Here is a 13728-nt window from a genome sequence, read left to right on the forward strand (position 1 = left end):
GTAAGGCAAAGCTTTGTCTGGAGCACTGTCCAGTTCTCCCTTTCTAGATGGTGGCCTTTATATTAGCTGTGTCCTTTCTGTTCAGCTATAGCAATGCCTGTATCATGTGAAGAACATGTTGTAGCAGGATTTTTAATCTACATTACCTACCAGTGATTTCTATGGTAGGTTTGCCAAATCTCTTCATTGTCTGGTTACACTGAAGTTCTGTGATTATTTCCATCCACCCTTTTCCTTAAGTTTTGTGGTTCCCAAAGTGAAGGGTGCCTTCCTCATTTGAGGCAAGTGAAATACATTGTTATACCAGTGCTCCTGGCTTCTCAGACTTACCTGGATTAAATACGCTGGAAGACTGAAGAAAAACAGAATGTTCTGATACCCTGGAAACTGGTGTCGTGAGGTAGAGGATTGTGCCTCTTCAGGGTTTGGTTTAATAAAGCTCCCCCCGCTGTTACTCTGTGTGTTTACTGTTCTGTGGAGTCTGCCTCTTTTGGGTTCCTGTCGGGCACCTTCCCTTGCCTGTACTACCAGGTCTTGTAGTCATGTAGGAATCTTTCTGGTGTATGTCCCATGCCAAGCTGCCTAACTTGCTAGGCTTCAGGGAGAAGGATGGAAAGGCCAGATGTGGTGCAGGAGTTCAGAGGCAGTGGGGAAAGCATGGTTAGGGTGGGAAGCTGGAAGGGGTCCTATGCAGGAGAAGGGTAATAGGGTAAGGTCTGTCTCAGTTGTGTAACCCACATTCTAATTTACTCTTTTATTAGATTCATCGATTTCATTCCTCTGAGCAATTAGTTCCTATATCAAGTTGTTTGCAAGTGGCAACAATATGCAAGTTAACTGTTTTTTAACTGCTAAAATTTGATAACATACAGGCCTTTTCATATTTAAGATACAGTAAATGACAGTTGTCATGCTGTTGCATTGAGGACAGTCCAAAGAGCCATGTTCTTCTCTCTCCTCTTTATTTCTTGTCAGATGCATAGCACCTATAATCTCACTGTTAACACTTTGTACTACAGTTCTGTTGCTGTAATATAACTTCATTTGCATAACACTATACCATATTGTAACAGTCTATTTAGTTTAACTTTTTTTCATATCAAATATCTTAGAACAGGATTCAAAGCAACTATTTATTTATGGGATGAAATGTATTTTAAACTGATGCAGCACATACTTTACTACTTTGCTATACAAACCACATAGGGTTTTTTTTGTGTCAAAAAATAAGTTACTCTTTTCACAGTATTCTCTTCCAGTTGTAAATGCATGCCTATCACATGTATTTCCCTGTATTTGCAGGGAAAGTGATAGCTTTTTCCTTTTGTTCTGAAAACTAAATAATGTGTGCAATAAAACAAATATCTTTTAGCATTCTGTAGGTAATTATGTGAACTTTTATGGCATTAGGGTATACCGGGAGATAATCAGGGTATGACTGAACCCCCTCAAGCAGCAAGCACTGGCACCTCTCAGCCTTCAGCAGTGGCAGCAGCAGTAGCAACTATACCAACGACTACTAGTTCATTAGCAGGTAAGAAAGGCTAGATTTGCAAGGATGTGATAAACAGACACAGTGAATTTTAAGATCCTGGTGCTTGCGAACTCATCCAAGTGAATTGAATAAGATCTGTAACACTGAAATTCCAATTGTGGTACTTCCTTGGAACAAATGGCTTGTTGTATGTGGATATATCTGGCATTCTAAAAATGCTGCAAACTTGCATAATTCCTTTGATTCAATGTTCTGGACTTAAGAATACAAATGTGGAGGGGGCAGTGTTTTCTCTTACTTAAAACTCTGGCTTCCTACGGCTGTGGCTAACTGCACTGTTGATGGTGACTGTACTGATGCATTCACTGCTTGGAAGTTGGAATATCAAGGGAGAAATATGCAATAAGGCCATGAGGTGTAGCACTTGCGGGACTTATCCATGACCTAGGATTCCCCACTCAGCCGTGTAGTACATGGACAGAGTGGGTATGCCTGCTGAATAAAAGTCGTCTTAAAGGGAAGTAGATGGGTGAAAAGAACATAATCAAGGAGTAGGAAAGGTCTGTCTTAGGCTGTGGCAGAGGTGGTGTTCCAGTTGGAAGCCTTGTTAGAGTGTTAAATGTACAGCTAGTAGTGACAGGCACGTATGACATCATCTATAAAGAGAGGATGGGGAAGAGGAATGGGATATTTCAAAGCACTTTAGCCACTGCTGCATTCGAGGTAGTACCTAACAGTATAGGATATGTGGAAAGATGAGACTCACCTGCGAAGGACAGAACTGACCTATTGCAGGAGGTGGAGAACTCTGTAGGCGTAGAGACAAGATGGTAGGCTGGGTAGGTGTCTCTGAATTGAGGTTGCTCAGAGATGTAAAGAGGAATGTGCTGGAGATCGAGGACAGAAGGCTGTTGGATCTTAAGACAAGGCTGGGGCAAAAGGAGATGCATTTTCAACCTCAGTATATAGAGTTCTTGCTTAAAGTTAGAGTAGCGCGAAGGAAGCAAGCTCTTCTCTTCAGTGAGGGATGTACTGTCCACTTTCATGTCCTGTTTCTATCTACAGTTACAGTGTAGATATGTATTTAATTAAGAATCTTGGTAACTTTGGAAAAAGCATGTTATCTCATTGGTTTCCAGGACATCCACTTGAGTTTTTACGAAATCAGCCGCAGTTCCAGCAGATGAGACAAATCATTCAGCAAAATCCTTCTCTGTTACCAGCATTGTTGCAGCAGATTGGACGGGAAAACCCTCAACTACTGCAGGTGAATCTGAAAACAACAAAATAATGTTGCTAATTTTGATTTAGCTTTACATGAAAGGGATATGTTGATGTTATTTGGGATAGTGTGTTAACGGCAGTTACTTCTGTACAGAATACATTTTCTATGATATTAGAAATGAGCCTGAGTCTCTAAGAGGTGCAAAGAGCATCAGGAAGAGGGAAGTATCACTGCAATTGAACTGAAACATGAAATTGTATTTCTTATGGTCAGATGTAATAATTTTTCTCTGTGCACTTTTTACATATTCTTTTGACTACTCAATTCCCTGAAAAGAAAGATTCCTACTTGCCTGTTGGCAGGCCTAAATATGGTTTCTTTCATATTTTTTTTATTCTCTCATACATCACAGCAAATAAGCCAACACCAGGAACATTTTATTCATATGCTGAATGAACCAGTTCTAGAGTCTCGCCAAGGTTTAAGTGGCAGTGATGATGGTGCCAGCACTGGAGGAGTAGCGGAAGCTGGAAGTGGTCATATGAACTACATTCAAGTAACACCTCAGGAAAAAGAAGCTATAGAAAGGGTGAGCCTTCCTTCTTTGCAGTGTTGCTTGGCTGTTTCTGTAGGATGTTGACTCCAGTGCATGCTTAAGACGTGCCTTAACTTAAACTTCTTTATGTTCAGTGCTTCTGCATCATTTTGGATCCTTGATATTTGATATAGCATAGCTGTTGTAGTCTTGTTTCAAATCACATCTCTTCTGCCTTACGGCAATTGAGTCTAAAATCTCTTGAATCTGCCTTACTGAGGAGATGCAGAGCTTTTTAAGTGATTAGAGGTTGTCTGTAATAATTGATGATTGGATGGGCTTCCCTCAGGAATGGGAACTCAAGCAGTAATTCCTCTTGCAAAAGCCTCATACAGTACTATTATAGATCGTGTGTTAGGTTTTCAGGTACAGAGGTACGTCTGCATGAGCACTGTTCAAAAAGTACTTGGATAGTAAGAGCTCTCATAGTTAAGCAGATTAGTTGAAGTCACTGCTTAACCCAGTTGTTTGTCTATCAGTGAGAATTCGTTAATTACAGCTTTCTAAACATACAGGTAAACATGTGTATAAAAACATACTGGGGTAGGTATATTGCATTCATAAATACTGTTTGTAACCATGAGTAAACATGGATTTGCATAGGTGGCAATGCCTCAGATTTTTTGTAGAGCAAATTGCAGAGATTTGTGTCATACTGCAGTAGCGCTTTTGTGTATGGAAGATACTGTTTTTCAACTGGCAAAGCAAAAGGTTATGTAAGGATCATCAGAAAAGAACAATTGTAATATAGGTGTCAATTCTCTAGATCCATGGAAATGGGCAATTAATAAAATTAGTCTAATAAAACTGCCTGTGTACTCCTTCACAGATCATCCTCTCTAATCTGCTGCATTTCCTTTTAAAACCATTTATGCAGTAGAGTATCACCCCTACAACCTCTTCCAAACCCCAGCAGAGACCTGTGTGCTTCTTCCTCTTTCCATGAAAGACACACTTCAGAATTTAGGTATCTTAGTATTACAGCTAACACATTCATGTTCTTTTTAAGCATGAATTTAAATCTAAGAATGGTGGATAAGGGATAATAGGACACAGTTTCTCGCAGAGATGGGATCTGCCTGGTATTTAAATTGCCTTGCAGGTGCTGTGAGGATTTTAAGAAAATCGCCTAATGGTTGTATGTACTTGCCTTTGGCTAAAACAAGAGATTGGTTTGCTGTGTGTTTTTAAATTCAGGCTAAAGCTTTCTCCCTCAGCACAGTAATAAGCTCTTCTCTAGTATTCTCATCCCCTGTTGTTGTTGTGTCCCAGACATTAATTAATTCCTTGACTTCTGAAAAACAGATTGCTCTCAATTTACTTCTCATGGCTGCAGTGTGTAATCAGGGGTTTTTTTGAGTTGAAAGTCCAGTTAGAACAATTGAAAGTATGGCTTAATGTGATGTGTTGGTCTACCTAATAGTGATCACAAGCTGGAAGCTTTTGTTCCAGACAACTTTTGTTGAAAGTCCTAAGCTTCTATAATTAATAGTTTAAAATGGGCATTGCTTGAGGGCTTTTTCTGCAACAATACCATGTGCCATTACTTTCTGACATTACTGTGACCCAAGTCTGCTTTAGTGACTTCCTGTAGCAGTGAAAGAAAAGTAACGTTTTATGGTGCTTCATGAGATTCCTTCAAATCACTTTTTCAAGTGAGGATTCTGTTTACTAAAGACAGAGGCAATGCCTTTTTATTCCTTGCTCACTGAAGGCTGTATTGAGCTAGGCAGCAATATTTGTTTCAAGAAGGCAGTAATTGCTTAAGTGTCATCTCAAGGTACTAGGCATACAAAGAATCTTAATAATACAAAATGTTCTTTCTAAATGTGTTTCTTTTCTTCAGTTAAAGGCATTAGGATTTCCTGAAGGACTTGTGATACAGGCATATTTTGCTTGTGAGAAGAATGAAAACTTGGCTGCCAACTTTCTTCTACAACAGAACTTTGATGAAGATTGAGAGACATTTTTTTATTTCACAACTCACACCAGTGCATTACACTAACTTTGTTCACTGGATTGTCTGGGATATTTGGGCTTATATTCATGATGCTTGGTGTATGGTATATGGGGAGGGGGGGAGAATATAAGAAACAAAGCAAAGAAAGCAGCAAGTATGTCTGCTTTAAATTAGCAGATGCAGAAAAATCACAGTGTAAAATAATATACAACCAAAAATCAGCTTCTGCAGATAACTAGTTCCTTCTATAAACTGTAGGTTAACTTTTTCTAGGTTTTCACTCTTTACTGTACTAGTTCAGAAGTGTAGTGTAATGCCCTGCTTCATGTTCCTTTCTATTTAGTATTGGTATTGGAAGTAGCCTGTGCTACCTAGATTCTACAATCTGTATTTCATGGCAACACTGGATAGCAGCTTTGAAATCTAAAAGATCTGAGCAAATGTAAACATGAATGCCAAAATATGAGTAGTTGTTTTGCTTTTTCAGATATGTTAAAGGAGTGCAAGAAGCACATATTTTGTTTCATTCTGGGTTAAAACAATGTTGTCTTTCTTTTTCAAATGAGAACCCATTTAAGTTAAAAGTGTCTTAATTATTGAGAAACACCACCCCCTCCTTTGTGCCCCTCAAATGATTTGAGAAGCTATATACATACAGGTAAAATTATTACTCTGTTTACATGTTTTCTTTTTGAGAAAAATAATAGATATCTGATTACTGTTGACTTCAATGTTACGTTGCAGTAAAAGTTTTAAAAACAATAGATTGCATGTTTGGTTTTGTTATATGTGGTCTTGTGAATTCAATATTCTTTCTGCCAGCAAACAAAACGAAAGCTTCATTTTTGTCTGCTGTAATGAGACATTATCAAACCAAATTTCACCTTTGTTGAACCAGCTTTTACAATATAGCTGTAAGCGTCTGAACATACTGGTGTTCTGTTGCTCTTGAGTAGATTGTAATGATCAAACTATTTCTGTTCAGTAAGGACTTTTTTTGATTTATTCATTTTATGAAGAAGAGAAACTCATAACGTGAGGTATCAATCAAATAATCGAGTTATTCCAACCCAAAAGAATCTGCACTCATACCTTTCTGTTGAAAATAAGCTCTGGTTGTAGAGTTAAATCTTACTCCTTGGTACCTAATTGTCATTATTTTGTGTAGTCATCATAAAATGTAACAACCTTCCTTTTAATATACATTGACTTTTAGAGACAATTTTGCTCATTACTGCAATGCTAGCACTGAAATCAAATTCTAATTTAATCTAAAGCTATGATGTGCAGCATTTCCTGAATACAGCCTGGGGATGTTTTGAGTTTTTACTGTTGTACTTCAATTACCTAGATTACAAATTTGTCTCTACAGTAACCAAGAAAATATTGTTAGTGGTACAGCAGTGAGCTGTTGTACCACTAATGATATTAATGATTTAGTAGGACAACTAGGAAACTATTTTCTGCTTATGTTGTGTATCAGTGGATTAACTACTTAACTACTACTAAAGCTCAAAGTACGAGTCAAGTGTCTTGAGAAAAGAGAGCAAGAAGGAATGAAATGTTTGTATTTGTATTTTGTTTCTTCATTGGTTGGCCATAGTCTATTAAATAATTATCTGCACAAAATAGTGAAATGTATTAAAGCCTTTTGCTTTTTCTTTCTATCTTCAGATATCTGTTGTGTTTTTCCAGATACTGTGTATTTTAATTATTCAGATTTTATTCCTTTAAAATTTCATAGGGGTATAACATCTAAGTTATCAGTAGCACAACCCAAATCTGTCAGCAGGAGGTGTGATATCGCTCAATAGAAAATGTGTCTTTCATGATGCTTTCATTTTAGAGAAGCTAATACCCAAGTCAGACAGTACCTTTAACTAAGTAGGATTCCCAGTATATTTATGGACTGGAAGAGATGGATTTTGATTTAACACTCTGCCTGCAAAAAGGGGCTATGTTATCTGTAAAAGGGCCAGCTTCCTGGTACTTGAAAAATGCCAAATTGATAGAGTGACTTCTTGAATGTACTTTAGTACATATCTAATACTGAACTAAGACAAAAGCTTTTAGTTTGTGGGAGTTTTATATACTGATCAAACTGCTATTGGAAATAACCGTTTCTTCTGTAGGAGGATGGAGATTAAAGCAAGAATGTCTGTGGGTGTTTCAGTCTACTCCCTCCAATTTTGATTGAAATGTTTACTTAATATTTTAATTAAAGACTGTTGAGTTTGGTCTTTGTAAGAAAAGCTAGTAGTAACTGTGTATGCTGAGTGACTGAGAGGTTTATAGCTGCTGTGGATGGATGAAGCCTTACTAGTAATTCTGTTCCCATTTTTCATCAGTGGAACAGTGTTTTTGTGACTTCTGATGAACAACAAGTATCTGACCTCATAAGGTAGCAAAAACAGTTACCTGTTCAGTAGTGGGATACTTGCCACGAAGAATCATGTGTCTCTTTGTAGTTGCTACTGAAAGGGAAGAATAATCGGAACTCATATGGTGTTGAGAAGGTACGTGTGACCGGAACAAGTTGCATGAGTTGCCTAGGTGTGCTGTGCCTCATTTTCTACCAGCTACTACCAGGACTGTCTGCACTGAGTGCTTTTCAGCTTGTTTGCTGCAGATCTCTTAGGTATTTGGGGAGGAGACTCTTCAGGGCCTTGTGAACAGTAGCTAAGAAAATCAAGTATTTCTTCCTAAATTTTGGTACTGGGGTCCTTACCTTTGTTGTAAAACTTCTAAGAATCTACTTAGTGAAAAGCTGTTCATGATGCACTTTTAATTTGGACTTTAAAAAATTAATCAGAAATCGTATTCATTCTACAGTTGCCTGTTCTTATGTCCTCTGTACAGCTGCATTTTAGTGCTATGGTTCATTAACCGATAAGAAGCCTCATTAATCTAGCTAAAACTCAAGAGATTGAACTGATTACATGCTTTATTTTTACCACACTAAGAGAACTTTTTAGGAATGTGAGATAATCATTTATGAAGTCAAACTATGGCTGTGATTTTGAAGTGTCAGATTGAGCTTTACTTCAGAAATACACGTGAATGAATGAAACTGGTAGACACAAAGCTTAACTCCTCAAAGAATGCCACTGGTGGTTTCATTGGATATTTCAGTTGATTTTACAGAGATTTGGAGGCAGGCATGTTCATGTTTAATTTTTTTTGCTGATTTCTGTAAAGCCCAGCTCTGTGCAAAAACTGACATAGTTTCTGCACTTGAAAATACTGTATAATTCAATGGAAACAAGGTGAAGAGAGAACATCTTTGTCAGTAACATTATTAGTTATTTGTTGCCTAGTTTGGGATGCCAACAAAGTATTCAACACACTGTCTTCTGAAAAACATTGTTCTGAAACTCACTGAAATCGGGAAGTAAAACTCCTTAATGCCGGGCTTCGTATTAATGAGCAGGCATTACTTTATTTGGTCAGGGACTTGAGGGAATCGTTCCACATGTCCACCGCATGTTACCACAGCCAAACCTTACATCACTCTGTTATATGCATATGCATTGAATTTGAGGGACTAATTACCATATCTGCATAGTCATTATGCATTTGGCTTGGGTCTCCAGGCGCTTGATAGAGGGTCTTTGGCGGTAGTTAGTCCTCTTCTAGAAGAGGAACTTAGTTTGTGCTTTGTCTGAACCTTTGACTATTTCTTTCTTAAGTGGTATTGCCTTGGTCCTTGGTTCTATTTGTTACAGTCCTTGATTACTCATCTAGTTCTGAGGAGTTTTCTTAAGTACCTTCCAAGATACGGTTGTTTTGCTTAAATGGCACAAACTGTCCTTGCTGATGAAATTAGTAACCATCTTTCAACAATTCCCCCTTTTGAAACTTTCAATAATTTTCTTGGGATTCTCATTCTACGTTTACTCATAATTGTAATGCTTGCCTTGTCTGGGACCCCTTACAACAAAACTATGGCTATAGGTTATGAAGCCACAAATTATAAAATATTGTGACTTCACTAAACTATCCAGAAAAGTAGAGTTACTCCATCTGATGGTTGGAATTCACATCTGCAGCTGATGTTGCTGACTCCTAAATGTCAGATGCCAGTGCTGTATTTATATATTTCCTCATTGAATATATGACCTGCAAGGAAGAAAAGGTCATTAACCTTTTTGGTTCTTGTTAGCACTCAACTTCTTTCCTCCTTCCTGATAGTGAGAAATACTTACTGGCTAGGCAAGAAAAATAAATATTAATAATACAGAATTTAACTCTGCTTCTAGTCAAAGTACATATTATGAAGATATTTCCTGTCCAGACTGCAGTGAAATTAATAAAGACACATGCATAGTCTTTAATAATACTAATAGTCTGGAAAAATAGTAGTGGACTCTGAAGATCCTCACTTCATCCTTTTGCTTTGGCATTTTCTTCATTGAACTCTTACGAAACAGTATCTGCTATATGCTTTCATTTGCTGAAAGTCTAGCACTAAAAGTAGTACTTAAGTGAAGGTTTTGTGTTGTGTATACTTAGGCAGCTGTGCCTGGAGACCTAGAATGCAGTGTTTTTTTTCCTTTCAGAACAGGTACTTTTCTATTTTGATATAGCTCAACACATTAATGGGAGTACTGTGTGCTGCAGAAGTCAAGGAGCAACGTCCTTTAAATTCTTGAGAGAGATAGGGATTTTAGATGTGATAGACTAGGAGTAACCAGATAATTCTAGCAGTCAACTCTGTTTGCCATCTCAGGGAAGGATTTGTTGCTATCCTTGTAGTGGGAAGCATGTGACTAAATGTGCAGCAACCAAAGATGAAAAAATGCTTCTTCCATTCCCCACCCTCTTGTCTTTACCCTAAATCTTCTTTTTTTTTTTAATCACTATTGGAGAAAATATACAAGCTGCAAAGGGAGTGCTGTCAGCCTCTGTTAGAGTGGAAGAACAGTATTTCAGAGCCAGGAGTTGAGGTGTTGAATAAGGAAATGGTCGGTCTTGTGGATATGAAAGAAAACAATGAGTGCTGAGTACCTGGGATAGAGATTTCCTCTGCAGGGAGGTTACCTTGAAGTGAGTACTCTACCTGGAAGAAACAGTAGTGTTTGCAAGAGGGAATGCCTGAAAGAGTATGTTGAAGGCAGTATGTTGAAGGTTGAAAGGAAGGGTGTGGTGTGGCAGGACTGAATGGAGAGACAGCTTATGAGCAAGCTTTTGGTGGGAGCTTGCATGTATAAATAAGCAAGAGTTACTGATACAGAAGTTAGGAACAGGATTAACATATTCAAGGAGACTTCAAAGACAAAGAAATGATGGGTTCCTTTTCAGCCTGCCAACAGGTTCTTTGTCTAGCACTTCTAAAACCAGCTCTGAGAGGTGATGAAAGAGGCTGCAGAACATGAAGGGCAGTAGAAAGGAAAAACAGTTCGTACTTTGGCATAGGTCTCACAAACAGCATGTACTTTTGGATAGTCTAACTGCACTGGGGTGCTCCTGTTTAAAGGTGGAGAAAAAAAGGAATTTGATTTTTATTTCTAGCTACATGTTTCATTGTTAAGAGCTGATGTGCTCTTTGAGTTTCTTCAGGAGCCTCTGTTCTTTGAAGTGAGAGAAATGAGTGATCCACCTAAAGTGTGCATTTCATAGTAATACTGCTGTTTGCTTTATTTGTATCTCCATATAAAATATAAAATTGCCCTTTGGCAAAGGGCAGGATTATACAGCATACCAATGGAGTAGTGCTGCAAAATTGATCTGGATAACTGTTTGTGGTGGGATTATGCTTATTCAGTGTGAATCTAATTCATGACCCATGAGTACATGTCTTAAATTGTAAACTCTGACCTGTGGGAAGCTGCCACAAAAACTGGGAATACTCAATCTCAGAAAAGCAGCAGTGTTAAGATGAGAAACTATTAGAATATATGAAATAAGACCATAAATCAGCAGAGCCATTTTTTTTTTTTCAGCTGCAGTAAGAAATTAAATTGTTGCTAAATTAATACATAACTATATAGTTTTTCACATTTCTGAGAACTTGAAGTAACTGGCTCACTGGTACACAAACATTAAGGAAACAAAATACAGGAAAGATCACTTCCTACACCTGGTTAAAGTGTGCATGCAGTGCCTAGGTCGCTGTTCAATATCAGTGCTAATTGACATTCCTAAAACTGAATCTGTTTCCCTAAACAAGAACGGTGATTTTGCTCACATGCAGGATAGCAGAATGGAGAGCTGTTACTGCTCAATACAAGTGTTTGGCATGACTATCTGTGGGAGGCATGCAAATAGTATTTCATGGCGGCTTTGTTGGCTGCTCCTAGCGATGAGGGTAGCCTTGTGTTCTGAATGCAGAATTCACTTCAGAATTATGGAAAGGATCTGTTGCTTTGCAAGTTTATTAAAGCATTATCTTTGTTGTCACTTGTGAATTGTATATCCTACACCCCTTAAAGGAGAGGCTAGTTGAAAGCTGAGAATGCAAGTGAGGAGAACTGAGAAGGTCACTCATGAAGTGATAAGACCTTAGCCTTTTTTGGGGAAGAGTCACATTACTTAAGCATACTGATACAAAGTGAGGCTGAAGTTGGAAGTCATGCATTTGATGCACTCTACCTGGTGTTCATGCCATCAGGTGGCGGAGATAAAGTGGTGTTTTTAATGAGAGAGAATACCCTCTTGGAAGCTAGCGTGGCAAGAAAAGTTTGACTAATGGGGCTGCTTCTAGTGTATAGGCAGAATTCTGCCATCTTCTGTGTATTTAGATTATGAAATTGAAGACACCGATGCTGCAGTTTCTTTTCATTGCTGCACTGCTGGAGTTTGTGTCTTTAACTGCTGTATTATGCCTTACTAAGCCTTAACATGCCCTAATAATGCCTTTTGAATGCCTTCTATCTAAGTGATTAAGCCTATGGTTACATAAGTAGGTCTTAATGGGAAGATGTTACTTGCATGATTGTGGATTGTAGGTGAAGAATCTGCAAGCTTGCCATACTGTTCATTCCAGCTGAAAAAATTTTCACCACTTGGCTGTCACATCATCGTCATGGCTTGCATGGAACAACCAGAGTATTTTACAAGTGACTGGAAGATCGTTTTGTCCCTCTCATGTAGCTTCTCCGTGGGAGTTTTGCTTTATGGTGAGAAGAGAATAAGTTATTTAGAACGCTAAAACAAATGAAATTAAGTTTTCTGCATACATACCTTTTGATAGATTCTGCTCATGTCCAGTCTTGTGTGGTTTTTAGACACTCCAGTGCCCTGAAAACAGCTGCAATTTTTTTCTTTAGTAGAAACAGTAGCAGGGTCGTCATTATGCAGTGACCTTAATCAGATGGAAATATAGGTTGCTTAAATTTGAATCCTGCTGTCCCTTCACCTCTGACCTCAGCCACAGTGTTGCTTGTTTTCATGTTAATGATCAGATTTTGTAACGGGATTGAACTACACTTGGCAGATAAAAATGAAGAATGAACAGTTCAGCTGTCAAATTAAACTAGCAGCTACAGAAGTGTAGGTAGAGGTCACACAAACCTGACCAGTCTTCTTGTATGACTGATTTAGGGGGATGAAGGGAAGTTGCTACAAGTATACTTGAAATTGCTAATGTACAGGGACCTGTAAAGTAGGACATTTAGTTTTAACATTAACCATCACTTGTGTTTTACTAGCTTTTATTTTCCCTGTATTTTACTGCAATGTATGTAATTTCACTTACACTTTTTCCTAACTACCTTCTGTAGTCATTACCCACTTGTAAGACGTTTTGAAACCTTTAACTCCTTGCCTAGTGAAGACAAGACAGACCTTGGACTGACATCTGAAAAACTCCCTGAGTATATCTCTAATATCAGGAACCTAAAAAACAAGTGTCTGAAAAGGCGCTAGTGTCAAGACAAGTGACTGGAAGGCTGTTTAAACTAACCTCCTCGGAACAAAGCAGAGCCGAAGGACGGATGAGGTCACTCTGTGTCCATAAATGCACACGGGAAACCTGAAGTTTAACTAAGGGACAGTGTGAGGAAGGCTGTGGACCACAAGAGGGGGAGAAGACCCTCGCTCTATTTTTACTACGCATGCTCAGACTATTTAAATGAATTCTGAGAACCCGTTAGCATAAGACTGCCTCTTCCAGGAAATCTGATGACTGTGTATGCTTTTTGTGTATATTAGGGTGTTTCGTTATTAAGTGTGGCATTTGGGGTGGAGCGATCCCCAGTGCTGCCCAATGCTGCGAATAAAGAATACCTGCTCAACAGTTACACTCAGCTCTGACTGTTGAGTGAAGCTCTTTGTTTCAGGATAACTGTGAGAAGAGGGGAGAAACGGACAAAGTTACTCATTTTCCATTTGGGACAAGAGAAGGTAAAATGTTTACCAGGTTACTGTAACAGTCTGTGAAGCTCTGCTGGGACTTAAGTCTAAGTCTAACAACATGCAAACAAGGTGGCTAGAGAGGGTAGATAACTTGAAGA

The 13728-nt window shown here is 38.4% G+C and overlaps 1 protein-coding gene across 1 annotated transcript in view; it reads left to right on the forward strand.

Moving 5' to 3' along the window:
• Positions 1-6948, forward strand: part of RAD23B (RAD23 homolog B, nucleotide excision repair protein) — a 43819-nt gene extending 36871 nt beyond the window's left edge. Inside the window, exons 7-10 of the mRNA XM_074932260.1 lie at positions 1411-1534; positions 2635-2762; positions 3133-3309; positions 5162-6948. Coding sequence (XP_074788361.1) covers positions 1411-1534; positions 2635-2762; positions 3133-3309; positions 5162-5275 — 543 coding nt within the window. The 3' untranslated portion in view covers positions 5276-6948. The remainder of the gene's footprint in view (positions 1-1410; positions 1535-2634; positions 2763-3132; positions 3310-5161) is intronic.
• Positions 6949-13728: the final 6780 nt, after the last annotated feature.

This window comes from Athene noctua, chromosome Z (genome assembly GCF_965140245.1).
Source record: "Athene noctua chromosome Z, bAthNoc1.hap1.1, whole genome shotgun sequence".
Lineage (NCBI taxonomy): Eukaryota > Metazoa > Chordata > Aves > Strigiformes > Strigidae > Athene > Athene noctua.